This window comes from Lepidochelys kempii, chromosome 2, assembly GCF_965140265.1.
Source record: "Lepidochelys kempii isolate rLepKem1 chromosome 2, rLepKem1.hap2, whole genome shotgun sequence".
Taxonomy (NCBI): Eukaryota; Metazoa; Chordata; order Testudines; family Cheloniidae; genus Lepidochelys; species Lepidochelys kempii.
Window position 1 is genome coordinate 100,883,159 of NC_133257.1, and position 18,482 is coordinate 100,901,640.

General features: G+C 41.2%; 1 protein-coding gene across 7 annotated transcripts in view; it reads left to right on the forward strand.

The window, feature by feature from the left end:
• ZNF407 (zinc finger protein 407) overlaps window positions 1-18,482 on the forward strand; it is a 463,568-nt gene that overhangs the window by 272,695 nt on the left and 172,391 nt on the right. For all 7 annotated transcript variants that reach the window (XR_012157273.1, XM_073331771.1, XM_073331772.1 and 4 more), the window contains exon 6: window positions 3,055-3,138. Coding sequence is in view for 6 of the 7 variants with exons in the window: in XM_073331771.1 (XP_073187872.1) it covers window positions 3,055-3,138 (84 nt within the window). In the remaining variant the exon portion in view is untranslated. The remainder of the gene's footprint in view (window positions 1-3,054; window positions 3,139-18,482) is intronic.

Below are 18,482 nucleotides of genomic sequence, written 5' to 3' on the forward strand. Positions count from 1 at the left end.
GTGTCTGTGTGTGTGTTTGTTATATGTGCACACACGTATATAAACAAGGTCACTAATTCACTAATGTGTCTGGAAGCAAATCATAGCTCTTCACCTCCTTTCTGTAGTTTAAAAAGCAGGGGCCAAATCCTGCTGGCTTTACCTAGTATTTTCAGGTATAAACTCCCATTGACTTCAGTAGGAGTTTAGTCTGAATTAGAAGCACGGGATTTAACTCCAAATGAATATGAAGAATCTAGATGGTAAACATTATATAAAATGTATTAATCTGTCTATTTTAAAAATAATTCCTCTGTTTTTAATATTTTGTATCAGTGTTTCAAAAAGACATTAAAAAAACCAGCCAAAAATAAAACACACAATAAATTTTCAAGCCTACAAAGGTACTATGGATTCTCTGAGTCCTCATTAACATACAAAGCTGCTGGTCACTCTCAAGTCTGCTCAGAGATGTTAAACACAACTTGAGCTAATTTATGACAATATATAGATGATGAACTATTTCCTAGTAGGCATGGAACAGCATTTAACTTTAAAGTGTGAATTTTATTCTGGAGTGGTGGGTATTGCGGCTAGTTAGAAAGATTTATATTTAAAATTGATTAATTAATTAATTAGATTAATATTTAATTAATTATAATTAAGCTTTCTTCTTTATAGCCCTTCTACTCCCTTCCTTTAATACTTTGACGAACTCAAGCGCTAGAGAAAAGATCTTGACACAAAAATCCAAGCAAGAAGAGCAGAGAGATTATAGAGGGAAATTTCTTTGTAAAAAACCAATATATTACTTCAGTAATTAATATTAATGAGTAACATTGTGAACTAGAATTCAGATTTTGGTTATATAATTTTAAAGTTTTGATGGTATTAATTTGCTTCTTAACGGGAATATATTCACATCAAGAGGAAATGAGGGGATGTTTTTAATTACTACTGTTTTTCTGTCTGTTTAATGGGTTTAGTGGGTTTTGTTGGTTGGCTGGTTTTTAATTCAGTTGCAATTACAAAATGGCTAGAGCTAATTCTTACATTCAGTTACCAAAAGGTATCCTGCATGTAGGATACCATTTGGAATACCTATTGCATCAGGAACCACATTTTCAAAAGTGGACCCTATAGTTGTAAGTCTAAATTTGTGTGTAAAATGTTGCTGCTTATGTTTTTGTGTGCCATAATATATGGATTTGCCTGTCCAAGCTCCATTTTACATACTGAAGTACCTTGTACAGGTCAATCGGTGTTTTTGTGCAACACACTGTAGTGATAAGTTTGAGGCCACTTTGGAAATTTAGCCTGAATCATTCCAAGAGCTTGATAATTTTCTGCAGATCAAGAGCACAGGTATCTCACATCAGGTATATTTGGTTAGAGGATACGGAAAAGGAGAGTGCTGCCACCATAGAATTATCTACAGAGCTGATGAGAGTAGGGGACAGAGGGAACAATTGTACTGGGCCCTGAGCTCAGGGGAGCCCCCAAAGTCTCTGTAACATCTGTGTAAATAAAGTGAAATTGGAGAGGGGCGGGACCCAAGCGAAAACGATATACTGGGGCCCCAAATTTCTGTCAAGGGGTGAGCTCGCTGCTACTATGTGGAATCCCCTGTCTGGATGCTCCATGGACATGGAATTCCCATAGGAGTTTTTCCATGCTGGAAGGGGAGGGATAGGAGCTCTTGTTTGTAACATTCTTCTCTCCATAGACAGTGGATATCCCAGAAAGTATCTCACTTATATTAATGCTATCAACGCAACTTTAATTCAGGCTCTGTACCTCTCCTGAGTGGAATGTTTTGCACAGGTACTAATGTAGATAGCTACCAGGGGTAAAAGGAGCCAGAAAAGCAGTCTGGAGGGTCTGTCCCCTCAGGACTAGGCTAGACTTCTCTGAATACTGTGGGTCTCGGTGGAGTTGGGAGACAGCACCTCCTCTCATCCTTTGAGGATCCTAAATCCTCTTCCCGTTGGGAGAGTTTTAAGGAAACTCTGTTAGATTTCCCAAATGCAGCGTCCTGACTCTTCTAAAGCCTTCTCCTTGTTATTTCTGTGGGTGGGTACAGTTTTGTTCCAAATTAGTAAAGTGACTAATTTGTTTTTAAAGCTATTTTATAATTGCACAGGATCTGTCCAAGGTTAACGTTATTATTCCATCATGCCCTTCTCAATGGGTCTGATGGGATGAAACTGCCTACTATGCTAGTACTTACTCTGTAAAAATGCTACTGTGAAATGATAGATTATTTTTATAGACAATGGGGTAAAATTTTAGCTGGAATAAAAATACTAGAAAATGAGCATTTACACACTTTTTACAAGTAGTGAGCCTGCCAAATCTCTCTCTAATTGTTCCGGAGGTTTGGAATGAAGAAATATCATTAAAGATGAACAATATGAGTTCTACTGCAATTTCTGTAGTAATCCCCAGACTTGTTTTCTTTATGTCATGAAAGTTTTAGAAACATAAACAGTACTGAATTGCCACTGGTACTGAATAATATGGCTTTTATTGTTGCCTGGGCTCTTCAATATATTCAAGAAAATAATTTAATTCATTTTATTAAACATAAGGTTACTAAAGAAGACCATGATCAAGTCAGTTAAAATTTCTCACTATCCTTAATTTATTAGTAAATTCAATATATTTTATTTAAGCAGAATCATATATACTGTATATTAACTTTTCCAGGCAATCTTTACTCAGCACCGAAAGGCCAGATGTATGGGAATTGTAAAAAATCAGGATATGCATAAAAACTGTTCAAGTGCATAAAGCAGCCCCATCTGGAAGACATCTAACAGAAATGAAGTTGTACAAAACCATTCCATTGATAATAAAGCTAATTTTTATGGGTCTGACAAGTATGTAATTATGTTCAGTGGTGCTTTTCAGATTTTATCACAGTCAATAAACCGCAGTGGTAATTTCATTCCCATTTGACATATTTACATGGAAACATTTGATTGGAGGAATTAGTAACCCTGAAAGCCTTGATAGATATGTTTTAATGATCTGTGACCTCCGCAGTCCCTCATCTGTTTATTGTTGCAACAGGCGAGAAGTCGTTCCTGTGTGACCTTTGTGGCTTTGCCGGCGGGACGCGTCATGCCCTCACTAAGCATCGGCGGCAGCACACAGGTCGGTAAAGTTGTCTTTACCCTTTGGTATATTCTCTATAGCAAGGGAGTATCATTCAGACTGGGGAATAAAGCAAGTCAAATAGCACTTTACGGCACAAAATAATATATTGGTTCATTGTTTGCTTTCCCTTTTTCATTTTTGTAAAATCTGTACGCCCAGGCTGTATATCAGATGCTATGAGTTTGAGTAATCTTCATTTTAATTTTAAAGCAAGATAAAATTGTAAAGATCAGGTGTCTTTTTTTTTTTAATTTATGCTAAGTACAGTAACGACTTTTTTTTAAAGGCCCAAATAGATTACACGCTGCCTGAAGCTTTTGCAAGAATCTGCCTGAGGATCCCTTGGTCCAATTCATTTAGATGAATCCATTATTTTGGACTGAGACATAGTTCAAAGCCAGTGTTGTTTCAGTTGCCCTTTTGCAGTTTTAAGATGGTTTGTAATTAATAGATGCAACTTAAAGAGGTACCACATGGCTTGCATGTAAAGCAGGATTTCTCTTTCAAACTGGTAAAGCTTTCATATCACCTGGTTATAAAAATTTAATATCAGATAAAATTAAATTGGGTCTCTGCTTCAGAAGACTTTAAAAAAAGTATAAGTTTTAAACATTTATTAAACCATTTTACCTTAATTGTGTTTTTTAGTAGTTCACTGTGTTTGATTATTTGAGTAGGTTTTGTTCAAACAGATGCAGAAGCATCACTGTTATATTTATATTAGTGACTTGCATGAGGATAATAAAATATCATCAAGAAGAATAGTGTGTGTTTAAGTCACTATTGTCGAATGTACACTGGACAGAAATTGCTAACAAATGCATGGTTCTAATGGTTGCATTGTGAATTTTCCATGGATTTTGTATTGTGGGGATTTTGTATTGTGGCACTGTGTAGAATAATCCGATTCAGGACGTTCGCCGTCTTAGAGCAGAATTTCCCTGATAGCACTTACTCTGCTTTCCTGGGGATCCTGAAGCCGTATACTCACAGCCATGATGTCAGATTATTCAACCAAGTCTGGATGGAGGGAAGTGCGATGTTCACACAAAGGTGGGGCTTTCAGAGATTGACTGCCAACATCATGAAGTAAATTTGTTATAAAGATAAATGTACAAGGCCACGTTCTCTAGTCACAGCTATTCATTTTCACTGAAGTCAATGGGGTTGTCATTTCTGGGAATTAACTTCTGTGGTAGCAAAAAATTTACATATGTGAGAGGTACTCCCTCATTCATTTCCCACTTACTACAGGATGTTTATATATTTAAAGTATTTAAGATGATGCATTTAGAAAATTTTACACTATATTCTGTCAATGTGTTACTGTGTCAGTGTATCTAAATTTTAGCAGGAGCATAGTAACTGCTGTAGTTAAAGTCATGTGCTTCCATTCTAACTCCCAATTCTCAATTCCTGATAACTTTCTAAAATGTTCTCTGATTGGGCTGGAATTTACAAAGCCTGATCTCTTCTTGAACATTTATATTATATAATCGCATAAGCAGAAACAATTCAGGAATTTTAGGAGAGGAAAGCTGGGGAAAAAACTGCATTACCATCCTTAACTTTGCCTCTTGTGTGAATGCAGATACTATTTCTCAAATAATGCAAGATAATAGCAACCATATTTTTGCAGCCTTTTCTATAGTTATGTAGTATCTTGCAGTATTGCGTAGTACTCTGCGTTTGTTGCACAGAGTTCATTAAATTCATTTATGTGAAATATGTAACAGCACTTCAGTAATAGAGCTAACATATAGACCACTTACAGACCAAGTATGCAGCTAAAGTTACCTTCATAGTTAGCTGCCTCATTTTCTTCATTATGCATTCTGCAAAATATGTAGTATCTGGGTGCTGATAAAATTATTGGTCAGAATAGAAAAGGTATTATATCAAGTTCCTAAGTTAATGAAGATATATCTGACCAGTATAATACTGAAAGTATTGTATATAAAAACTTACAGAAAATATTTTACAAATTCTACACATATTCATCCCGAGCTACAGAAAAAAGGTAAGTCATTATATAATATTTTTAGAGAAGTAAAATATGATCAAAAAATTAAAAACAGTGTCTCAGACCCTCAGAGGTAAATTTGTGTAGCTCTGTTGAAGTCACTGGACAAAGTTTAAGTCAATGGAGCTGCATCAGTTTAAGCCAGCTGAGGGTCTGGTCCTATAGACTATTGTATACACACAAGAGGAAGAGCTAGCGCTGCACATGCAACGTAAACTTTTTAATTTATTGAGTTTTGAGTACTTAACCATGCAACCATAACCTTCTCTTAAGTTATTTGTAATAGATTTATTACATTATGATGGCTAAACACATTAGCCAAACTTTCCTACCATAGATGCCTAAAGGTAGGCACCTGAATCTTTCTTTAGGGAACTGAATAAAAATACCCTGATTTTCAGACATCTTGACCATTAGCAGTTTTCAGTGATTTCAGGGAGAGTTTTAGGTAGCAACTTCGCCGAAAATCAGGCCATTTGTATTGTGTCCTAATATATATTTAGATGCCTAAAGTTAGGTTGAAAATATTGGCCATTATAAACAGGTTTGGTCCCAGTGAAACACTTTAAATGCAATTTATTTGCTGGATGGCATCTGCCCTCCTCATGCCACCCTGGTGGAGACTTCCTTGGTATGATCTCAGGCATTGGAGGTTATAGATCATGAAGCTTGCATCCAGCAGGCATAAGTTTATATTTTATGTCAGGATTGGAGGCTCGTTATTACTTTGCTATTAACTTTATACTATACAGGACAGTATCTCAGAGACAGAAGGATCTATCTTCTGGGCATTTATCTGCCTCTGTGGGACAAACAATCGGAGATGATTCTTTAGCAGAAAAATTATCTGTGTCTTCTATTTGTTTCAAAGAAAATGGCCCAATATGCCTTTTGTTGGTGTTCTTTTACTTATGCAGATTCCACAATATTCTTGTCCATTGCACAGCTTTATCTCAGTGCTTAGCCATGTGCACCACTCTTTATATCTATATTTCCCTTGTGCATCCCTTTGACACCGTTTTCTCTGCACAGAGAATGCCCAAGAAAATTACAATACGTTTTGAAAGGGATTGGAACCAAAAATGGTCTAAATGGCGTAAATAATTCCCTGCCATTATATAAACTGTCTCGGAGGGTGACACAAAACATCTCCCTATCCAAGATTTATTTTTATAACCTGTCAGAGACCCTTGATTCAAGGGCAAAGGAGAAAATCCTCACATGTAGTTGAGGTGTCTTGACCACTTTAATAAGCTTCCTGTTCTCCCAGCCTCCAGGCATAAGGTGTCTTAGTATCCAGGAGGAATGTTCAGAATATCTGACAGATACCTGACACAGAGGAGGACTGGCTCTCGGACCTGAGAGCGCCTTACCACTTAGCCCTTCATTCTCTTGCTTCTGATGCTTCTTATTCTGTTCCTCCTCTTGGGAACAGAATTGGGCCGGACCGTGCACTTACACTGAGAAATACCAGGCTCTGTAAATAGTTCCATTTTCTTCATGGGAATTACTTGCAGAGGAAAGTACTACTCAACTTGAGTATAGGATTCTGGCCCTTTGTCACTCAGAGGGCAAAACATCTTCCTCAGAAGTCAGTTTGGCAAACAGAGGATGCTACCCATCACAGAATTGTTTATATTTTTAAAATGAGAACGAAAAGGGAATTAAAAAATATGTTCATGTTAAACAGGAAAGAAATATAATTAATCTCAAGAGGCGGTAAATGTACGCTTTCCACTTTCACTAGCATGGTGCATTGCCACACAGATTTGGCATAGATATGCTCAGTTGCACAGTGCCACGCATGTCAGTTCTGAGAGAGGGGAAAAATTCAACCCAGAAATGGTATCATTTTCTTACTAAAGAAGTCTGCAACCTCTGATTTGTTGGTTGACATCTCTATTCTATGGTAAAAAAAAAGTATCTAGTTAGTAAGTATACTGCTTCTCTGTACAGTATGGTCTTTGAATGTAAAATGGACTATGGCTTTCACTGACTTTGACTTAATAAGGGGATGCCATGAGTCTCCCTGGTGATCCACCAAGAGCTTTTCCGGCAGTTCTACAGTGGATTAGCATACAAAGTTCTGTAATGTGCTTCATCAGCTACATAAAGACTAATGGCCTCATTTTTTGGAAGTGCTGAGCATCCCTGCTTCTGACTTAAGGCAATGAGAACTACAGGTGCTCATTACCTCTGAAGTTCAAGCCATAGTCTTTTCCACTGTAAAGAGACCTTATTAGAATGATGCCTCTGTCCTTGTTGAACACTTATTGAACAAAGAAATACATTTTATGTGTTATCAGAAACTGGATCAAAAAGCCAAGTCAGTGTCTTTAAACAGCTTTTGCTGGCTGACACAAAGCAGGACACTGATTTAATGTGGTAAATAGAGCCCACCTCACTGGGTTGCAGTAATGTTTATGAAGTAATGTCAATGAGTTGGAGGGGAGGTTTCCATCCCACCAATTGTCATGGATTCCCCCTGAGCCAATGCTGTTTACTCTCACTTTGTGCAATTGGGAGAATCTGTCCTCAAGGGAGACATGAAAGTGATATTACAACTTTTAGTGACAGCCTGTGTATAAAATTAGTTTCCATTAGGGCTGTCAAACAATTAAAAATAAGTCACAATTAATCGCAAGATATAAAAAAAATAGTGATGATTAATTGCAGTTTTAATTACACGATTAAACAATAGAATACCAGTTTAAACTTCTTATAAATATTTTTGGATGTTTGTCTACATTTTCCAAATATATTGATTTAAATTACAGCACAGAATATGAAGTGTACAGTGCTTACTTTGTATTATTATTTTTATTACAAATATTTGAACTGTAAAAAGATAAACAAAAGAAATAGTATTTTTCAATTTACCTCATAAAAGTACTGTAGTGGAATCTATCATGAAAGTGCAACTTATAAATGTAGATTTTTAATTTTTTTTACATAACTGGATTCTAAAACAAAACAATACAAAACTTTAGAACTTACAAGTCAAAGCATGAAGGGGCATACGAATATTTAGCGTATCTGGCATGTAAATACTTTGCAACACCGGCTACAACAGTGCCATGTGAATGCCTGTTCTCACTTTCAGGTGACATTGTAAAAAAGAAGCGGACAGCGTTATCTCCCATAAATGTAAACAAACTTGTTTGTTTTAGGGATTGGCTGAACAAGAAATAGGACTGAGTGAACTATTTTTTTAATCTAGCTAATTTGTTTTGTGTTAATTGCATGCATTAACTGTGATTAATTGACATATGCTACTTTTGTAATTTCAGTAAAGTGTGGGGGGGATGTGAGAAAACCTTGATCTATGCAGGAAATAGCCCGACTTGATTATGTAAAGAGTTGTCACTTTGGATGGGCTAGCACCAGCAGGAGAGTGAATTTGTGTGGGGGGGTGGAGGGTGAGAAAACCTGGATTTGTGCTGGAAATGGCCCACCTGTTGATCACTTTAGATAAGCTATTACCAGCAGGACAGTGGGGTGGGAGGAGGTATTGTTTCATGATTTCTGTGTGTATATAAAGTCTGCTGCAGTTTCCACGGTAAACATCTGATGAAGTGAGCTGTAGCTCACGAAAGCTCATGCTCAAATAAATTGGTTAGTCTCTAAGGTGCCACAAGTACTCCTTTTCTTTTTGCGAATACAGACTAACACGGCTGTTCCTCTGAAACCTGTCACCGTAGTAGAGTAATTGGGGATGGTACCCTTATTGTTTATGGCAGCTCCTGAACTTATTGCAAAGCCTAAGCAGTTTGTGTTTTGGTTCAAATGTTTTCATGAATTTTTGAAGATGGTGACTTACACTTTTCACATAGATCACTGTTTGTATGATCAGTTCCATTTGCTCATTTCAATCTTGTACTTCTCAAGACATTTATAGGTCAATGTAATAAAGAAAGAAAATTTAATAATGTATGTATTTTTATCCAGTTGAGTGACTCACTTTGTGTTTCTATTTCTCATGTGAACTGCTCTTTGACTTTAATGTGCAGTTACATTACTTGGCATTGAATTAAATGTATAATGTATCCTCTTCCCACACCCAAGCTAAAAAAACGTGGAATTCTATGTAAGGTATAGCACAGTAAGTATTGTGCTGTTTCATTAAATGGTTATTTTTCATTTCCATTTAAGTCATTAGGAGAGTGTGAAACTTAATTACAGCAGACTTTCAGTGATAGATAAGGGTTGAAATCTAGGTGTCTTAAACTTTCTCATACTGTGGACCGTATTTTACAAGAAGGATTGTCTCATGGCCTTTTTCCTCTCTCATTCATGAACACACAGACCGTGCATCCCCATCACAATCACAGTTTGCAGTCAAATAACAGCTCTGTAGCAATTACTGCAATTTCTCTTTTGGAAAAATGTGTTAGGAAAGTATGTATGAAATTTTTGGATGTCTTTTATACAACAAGGGATGATTCTTGTTTTCTCAGTTCTTTGTATGTAACAGTGACCATCTACTAGTGGCAAATAGGCTGTCTCTGTTTCAAGCTGTTTTTGCAGGCCTTTGGACTCCTCTTCACAGTGAAAAGCCTGATCAATTGTAGAAGCGGCTGGAAATCAGGAACATGACTAGCAGACCATAGTTTGGGTTGTCCACTTGGTTCAAACATGATAATTTGATAACAGAACTTTAAAATATATGGTCTATAGTAATTATTTAGGGCTCTGTTTGCACGCGGAGCCCTAAATAATACGATAGGGATGAGACCTTTTCCACCTTGTTAACACTATGTGTGTTTTGTTAAAGGCGTTTCCATAATAGCATTTTAAAAGTTTTAAAGTTCATTCACCTCAAAGCTGGATCAGCAACAGCATATTCCCATACCCATAAGTACTGTGTGTAGTCTGTAAACAAAAAATAATTCAAGCATTCTTAATCAAGAATCATGCCCTTACTGTTTATTATTATTGTATTATTTTAGTAATGATTAAAATCATTTATATATTGTCATAAATTTACAATGCAGTTTATGAGTGCAGAAAGGTATGCTCTGCATCCCAAAGAGCTTACGGTCAAAAGAGACACTGTATGAAGAACAGCTTGTATTTAGGAAAGGGAGCATTTGAACGTTATTTGTGAAAAGAAGATGATAGGACAGAGGACACCTAGAGGATAAGAAGAAGGGGACTATTTTAGACGTAAACTAAGAGTGGGAGAAAGACATGGAGCAGACAAGGAAAGGGTTAGGAAAAGTGTAAGGAGTGGGAAGAGGAAATAAAAGCTGAGATTTAGGTGGGACAAGATCACATATAGAGGCTTGAAGATGAAGCCAATCAAGAAACATAAGGAAAACTGGCCAGAATTGCAGGATAGGAAGAGAACTTTGAATAGAGTGAAATGAGGAGAGCTGAGCAGTGCGGAAAACCAGAGAGAAGGTTATTATAGGTGTGGTTGGTAGCACTGCATATTATTAAGGCTGCCTGACACTTCCCTTTATAAGACCCTGTTTTCAGTTGCTTATAAATTTGCCAAACTTTAGTCATTTAAGCTGAAATTTTCCATGCTGAGTGGCTTAAATGGCTAACTGATACTCAATTCAGAAGTAATTTGGACTCTGGCTAGCTGAAAAACTCATCTCTTTTCCTGTGTGACACATTGACAGTTGTGATTAGACAAAGTACTGGAGATTACAGGCCTTTGGTTCAAGCAAGAGAGGGCTAACAGAGATGTGTCCTTTTGACTTTCTCCCTTGATTTGATGGACCCTGTGTTTGATCACCATTTAGGCTTTCCTGGGCAATCATCTCATTTGTCAGGCTTTTCTGGAGGTTGTAGTTATTAAAGCTAGAGGTGAGGGAGAGGAGAGTAGTTTCTTTGCATGGGCTGGGAAGCTTTCGAAGTATTTTGACCTGTTCAGTCTCCAAATATGTAGCCAAAACAAAAAGTTTCCCAAATTTCCTCTCACTATTTTTAAGCTAAAATTCTGTAAAACTTTCTAGTTGTCTTAGTAATGACAAAAAATGGTAAACTTTGTCTAAGGTGTAAGGGGCAAACCTCAAATCATCAAAATTCCCTCTTGCCCTAACAGTCTGAACAGGAAAATTTCTGATACAAAGTGATAAACCCATCCTCCATTGTAACTGTACGTGTAGCAGAGTGCTGAGTACTCCCTGTTGCGCATCACTCTGCACCATTTCTGCAGCAAATTGGAAACTGAGGCTGCCAGAGGTGTATAAGGATTATAACTGAAAACTCTGGTTGTGACTTCTGTGAATTTCAGGGGGTTGCTTAAATTTGCCATAAAATCCAGTGCTGCCTGTAGCTGGGCACGCCTTTGCTCCTGTCTTCTTGCCACAGACTCCAATAGTTATGCATTCACAGAGCCATTTATTTGAGTTCCCTTCACCATCACCACTACAGTACCTGTGCAAGAGTCCATTTACAACATTCCCTGTGCTTCCGTCCCCCTTCTCAAAACCTGTCAGGAGCAGAGGTCTCTCTTCACTGAGGCCTCTGTGAGACTGGGCTCAGCAAGCCTGCTCCTCTTTCTCCCCTGGCACTTCCTTCCTTCGTTTCTTTGTCTGTCTGGACTGATTATCTAATTACCTCAGTTGGCTTTCTTCAGGGGAACTAACTGGTGTCTGAGGCTATGTCTACACTACAAAATTAGGTTGTAATTAGGTTATAGAAATTAGGCTGAAATTAGGTTGTAGAATTGTAGAAAGTGTTTTTATACAGTCGATTGTGTGTCCCCACACAAATGCTCTCAGTGCATTTAGTCGGCATTAAGTCGGCGCAGTGCGTCCACAATACCGAAGCAACCGTCAGCTTCCGGAAAGTTACACTGTGGGTAGCTATCCCACAGTTCCCGGAGTCTCCGTTACGCATTTGAATTCTGGGTAGAAATCCCAATGCCTGCTGGGGCAAAAACATTGTTGCAGGTGGTTCTGGGTACATATCATCAGGCAACCCCTTCCCTCCCTCTCTCCGTGAAAGCAATGGCAGACAATCGTTTCGCGCCTTTTTTCCTAGGTTACCTATGCAAACGCCATACCATGGCAAGCATGGAGCCCGCTCAGCTCATAGTCACCATATGTCTCGTATGTCTCCTGGGTGCTGGCAGATGTGGTACTGCATTGCTATAAAGCAGCAGCTCATTGCCTTTTGGCAGCAAACAGTGCAGTATGACTGGTAGCCGTCGTCGCCGTATTCCAGGGTGCTCTTTTAGCCGACCTCAGTGAGGGTTGGTCAAGGGCGCTTGGGCAAACATGGGAGTGACTCAGCCAGGTCATTTCCCTTTTAAGTTTCGTCTCATGGCAATTCAGTCCTGTCGGCAGTCCTACTGCACCGTCTTCTAATGAGCAGCCAGGAGACGATGATGGCCAGCAGTCATACTGCACCGTCTGCTGCCAGCAAGATGTATAAAGATAGATGAAGTGGATCAAAACAAGAAATAGACCAGATTTGTTTTATAATCATTTTCTCCTCCCTTCCTCCCTCCCTCCGTGAAATCAACAGCCTGCTAAACCCAGGGTTTTGAGTTCTGTCCTTGAGGGGGCCATTCTGTTTCTCCTTGATGCAAAGCCACCCCCTTTGTTGATTTTAATTTCCTGTAGGCCAACCCTGTAAGCCATGTTATCAGTCACCCTTCCCTCCGTTAGAGCAACGGTGGACAATCGTTTCACGCCTTTTTTCAGCGCAGACGCACCAGCACTGGGAACATGGAGCCCGCTCAGATCACCACGGCAATTATGAGCACTATAAACACCGCGCACGTTATCCAGCAGGATATACAGAACCATAACCTGCACGAAAAGCGAAACCAGGCAAGGAGGAGGCGACTGCAGCACGGTGACGAGAGTGATGAAGACATGGACATGGACTTCTCACAGAGTACGGGCCCCTGCAATGTGCACTTCATGGTGTCAATTGGGCAGGTTCATGGCGTGGAACGCCGATTCTGGGCCTAGGAAACAATCACAGAGTGGTGGGACCACATAGTGTTGCAGGTCTGGGACGATTCCCAGTGGCTGTGAAACTTTCACATGCATAAGGGCACTTTCATGGAACTTTTTGACTTGCTTTCCCCTGCTCTGAAGCACAAGAATACGAAGATGAGAGCAGCCCTCACAGTTGAGAAGCGAGTGGCGATAGCCCTGTGGAAGCTTGCAATGCTAGACAGCTACCGGTTAGTCGGGAATCAATTTGAAGTGGGCAAATCTAATGTGGGGGCTGCTGTGATGCAAGTAGCCAACGCAATCACTGAGCTGCTGTTATCAAGGGTAGAGACCCTGGGAAATGTGCAGGTCATAATGGATGGCTTTGCTGCAATGGGATTCCCTAACTATGGTGGGGCGATAGATGAAACCCATATCCCTATTTTGGCACCGGAGCAAAGTACATAGTACAAGGTAGTGAGTACATAAACCAAAAGGGGTACTTTTCAATGGTGCTGCAAGCATTGGTGGATCACAAGGGATATTTCACCAACATCAACATGGGATGGCCGGGAAAGGTACATGACGCTCGCATCTTCAGGAACTCTGGTCTGTTTCAACAGCTGCAGCAAGGACTTACTTTCCAGAGCAGAAGATAACCACTGGGGATGTTGAAATGCCTATAGTTATCCTTGGGGACCCAGCCTACCCCTTAATGCCATGGCTTATGAAACCATACACAGGCACCCTGGACAGTAGTCAGGAGCTGTTCAACTATAGGCTGAGTAAGTGCAGAATGGTGGTAGAATGTGCATTTGGGCATTTAAAAAGCGCACTGGTGCAGTTTATTGACTCGCTTAGACCTCAGCGAAACCAATATTCCCATTGTTATTACTGCTTGCTGTGCACGCCACAATATCTGTGCGAGTAAGGGGGAGACGTTTATGGCAGGATGGGGTTTATGGCAGCCTTATCGCCGCCTCTCAGGCTTTCCTTGAGTGGGTCCTGTGGGAGGGTACTCCCCGACCACCCCTCATCCCTGGCAACTTGTTATTGGGCCCCGTGAGCCACCCCAGACCCCTCCCTTCTGCAACCAGAGCTGACTGTGCAAACTGCAGCCAGTTCATTTCCGAACCACACCCAGGACACACCTATGCGAGTTTGTGCTCCATACCTTTCACTTTCTCACCCTCGTGTCCTGTCCCGACACAAAGTGGCGGGCTCTTCTACCACCTGTGGAGGGTGAGGAACCCCGGTGGGCCTGTATTCCACATTTGCTCCCTGGCCTGCCAGGGATATTAGTTGGCTCCTTCATGCAGCTGTGAGCACGGGCATGTACCTGCATGGTTCACCCCCTTCCTCAATACCTGCCCCTTCTGTGCCATGAGAGAGACCCTGGCAAACATTTATCTTGAGTATTCCAGGTTGCATCTCCTTTTCCGGCTCCTCCAGAGCCTTGTCCTCAGGGTCTGGCTGCACTCCCCTCCCCCCCTTCATCTCCAGATATCCATGGCCCCACAAAGTTGCAAGACCCCCTCGTCAACCTCCTCCTGGTGCTAGCCAAAGTGTCCATCTGTAAAACCAGGAGGAGGATGCTGGATGGGGAGGTGCTCTACAACTGTGGGACCATTTCCGTTCCTCCTTATGATCGTGCATCCAGGCAAAGTTCCTCTAGGCTGCGTCCACTGGCTCCCTTCACAGCTTTGAGGAGCAGTGGCACAGTCCGGGGTTGTCTGTTTGATGTCTCCTTCCAGTTCCTTATTTGTGGCCCTCTGACCTCACTCCTGTTCCTGTTTGTTTGTTTTTTTTTGTATTAGTTGTCCCCCGAAATTATTTGAGCCCTGGGTTTAGTCACTCTTCCCCTGAGTCAGCTTGCGCCTGCCCACCCCGCAGGACCTCAGTAGGTGTTCATTCCCTGTATTCTGCCACAGCAAACAGGGAATTGTGCTGCAAAGTTTAGAGCTGTTGCGGAGGCATGAAGGACCGATTTGAAATGAAGTAAGCAGTATGGAAATAGTGGAAACTGACCTGGCGGTGTGTGAGAATGAGCATAGGCACTTGAGGGGAGCACAGTTTGGGAGTGAGAATATTAAATATCAGGAGGAGAGGGGAAACAGTTGTGGGGAGAGGGATGAGGATGGGACCAAGCAGTTAGGAGGGGAAGTGATTGTAGAAGAAGCAGAAGCAGTTGGACCAAGCATGGGGGGAATGGTTGGGAGATAGCAGCAGTACGTACTTCTTCCTTGGCCGTGGCTGTGGAAAAAGTAATTTGGGCTCCTTTTTGCCTCCCTATCACTTTAGGCTGGGATGTTATGGTTTTGGTTGAGACAAGCTTATCTATCAAGTGAACTGAAAAGTTTTCTTATTGACTTGGTTTCATACATAAATATTTTTCCCCTTGGTGCAGCCTCTAAAAGCTATTGAGAAAGTTAGGCAGTCAGTTTTTCCCAGTTCATTTGGCCTTTTGTTTTGTGTTGCTGTGATGTATTTTCTGTCAAGTGAAATTTACACAAACTGTACCTGACAGGAACACTTAGCCACAAGGATTTCCTAAGGAGAAACTTCCTCATGCGGTGGTGAGGATTATTCATTTTTCTTTTGGTCATGATGGAATTTCCAAACTCTACTAGCTAGAGTGGAACCTCACTGATCTGTCTGCCTCACTGGGTCTGCCTCAGCATTGCAGCAGAACTTTCCTGAGATGTGTTAAAGAGGACCTCAAACCAGAAAATCATTTTCAGTGCAGATTTGCTGGTTTCCAGTTTACAAAGGTGCAGTTTAATAAGGTTCAAATGTATATTAAATGAAAACTGCTAGAAGGAAGGAAGACCCTTCTCTATCATTCTTGTAGCTGTGTTACTTAGGCTTCAGAAATATTACTATTTTCTTTAATTCTCAAAGAGAAAACAAACCAGGAGTTGGGACAGGAATTTTCAGTTCAAGAATAGGTTGTTGAAATAGTGTTAAGTATCCCAGAGAGTTTAATTGGAAAAGAAGCCACTGTCAGTCAAACAGTTGGAAGAATCAGTTTCTTCAGAGAAGAAGAGATTGGGTATTTGACAGGAAAGTTTGGAGCAGGAAAGGCATATTTGCCAGCAGTCCCAATTTGTCCAGCACAATCCTGGGTTTCCCTCACCCCCTGGCCAGGGAACAGGAGCTGAAAAATAGTAGCTGAAATTCTCTCCAAGAGCTACTAAAAGCAATTGTTCTAAGTCTTGAAGCTACCTCTCCTTTGCCTATTTCTCCCCAGTTCCCATGCAGGTTTCCCATCTTCTTTCTCTAGAGCGGTCTTTCAGAGCCTAAGAAGCCTACAGTCTGGGCTTCTCCTGCTTTGGCTAGTTAGAAATATGAGGATTAATCCTAGCTTTCATTTGGGAAATATGTATGTGGGGCTGGATGACCGTCTGTTATTAATATTGTCTAACACTTCCCATTTTAAGACCCTGTTTTCAGTTGCTTATAACTTTACCAAACCTCAACTGTTTGGGTTGAATTTTCCATGCCAGGTGTCTGCCTCAGGCTAGTTTTTTAAGATTGCAGCCAAAACAGTTTAGTTGTTTCTGAGAATGAGGCTAGGAAAAAAATACGTTGCTTTGCCCACTTTAAAAAAATTCTGGCGTCCTTTACTTCAAAAATGTTTTGCACTCCCTGCTTTGGAGCAGGCACTTGATATTTGGCAGGTGGCCTTTATGTTAGGGGATATTCCTGTCGCTGTCCCAATGAAAATCTGACCAAATTTGGCCAAGTTATAAACCTTAGAAAAAAATTGCCATTTGCACATGCTCAGTAGAGACTTCTTAGATTTTAGTAATGAAATTCCCCAAAGGTTCCATCCACACTGGGCATGCTCCAGCCTGGAGCTGAGCAGGGACTTTCTCTGCAATTGAAGGCCTGGGCTGCTGCAGGCTGGGCCAGGTACGGCTGGAACTGAGAGCAGGGAGCCCGTTTCCTCTGTACTCTTAGTGACTCTCCACACCCCCACCCCCCACTGGGCCCAGGAGTAGGAAGGGAGAAGCTACTTGATATGAATTCAGAAAGGGCAAGAGCTGGATGTGGCTAAGCAGGCAACCAGGGAGTAGGACTGGGACAAGAAGCCTTCTGGGGGAGATTGGGATTGCAGGCTGGTGGTGTGGGAAGAGGGAAACTGGGTGTGGGAGGTGGGGTAAGAGGGAGACTGCAGCTGGCTTGGAAGCAGTTTGGGTCTAAGTACCTGTGGGGTGGAGGGAAAGAGGTGAGAGAGGATGGGAGACATATCTGAAGAGGAGTGTTGGTGTAGGAGGGGAATTGGAAGAAGCAGGGAATAGAGACTGGGATAGGGAGCCAGTGGGAGAGGGGACTTTGATTGGATGGGAAGCCTGGGGTGGGGGGGGAGATTGGAACTGGGAGCCCGTAGGGACAGGCAATGTCGGGGGAAGGGCAATTGAAGGTTGGGAGAAGGGGAAACACATTGGCTGGGACTGGCTGGGCAAAGCAGAGCGGGGTGGGGGGAGAAAGAGAGAGACTGGGAGTCTGGGTGGAAATTGGGACCAGGACAGTGAGTCTGGGTGGGAGAGACTAAAGCTGTCTGGGCAAGAGACTGCCTGGTGGAAAGTGAAACTGGCAAAAGCTTTCCAGGAGAGCTGGTGGGGCTGAGTGCCATGACTCTGCCTCAGTAGCTTCCAGCCTACTCCCCCAGCTACAGGGCCAGAGATACTGGACATCCCTACTCTCTGTCACTGTGACCCCAGAGGTGGGGATGCTGAGCACCTTGGCTCTCTGACTCTGCAGCCAGGCTGGAAGTCTCTTGTCTCTTGCTGCCTGAAATTGACCAGCACCTTCTGGCCAGGCAGCCAGGAGGCTGAAAAACTCTGTTTTGATTCTCCCAAAACAATTTTTTCTCCAAAACCCCTGTCCTGCTAAAGAAAATTTATTTTTTTGCCATTTTATCCTGTTTTGTGACAAAAAACAATTCAAAAAAGCAAAATTTTTCACAAGAAGGGATTTACGTTTTCCAGCCTGCTCTAGCTCCAGGTGTATTATGAAAGAGGCAGAGGATTACACAAAGAGAAAGAATGGTTTCATTATTAAGACAGTCAAATGCTACCCTGGAGAATTGGATTCTATCTCTCACAGTGCCCCAGCGTTCCTGTGTGATGCTGGGCAAGTCTCTTAAACCCAGCTTTCAGAGATGCTTACTAATTGCGTATTCCTCATTTTATAGGTGTTCAGTTTGAGACTCTGATTAGCAGAAGTCACAGCTGCAGCTGAAGTCAGTGAGAATTAAATTGCTGTATAATGCTAAGTAATCTGAAAAAATCAGGTCTTAGTTGTCTCAACTTGGGCACCCAAAATGAATGGAAACTTTTGACTTTGATCTCTCTGTGCCTCAGTTCCTCATCCAAATGGAATTAAAACCCCCAACCCCTTGTTTCACA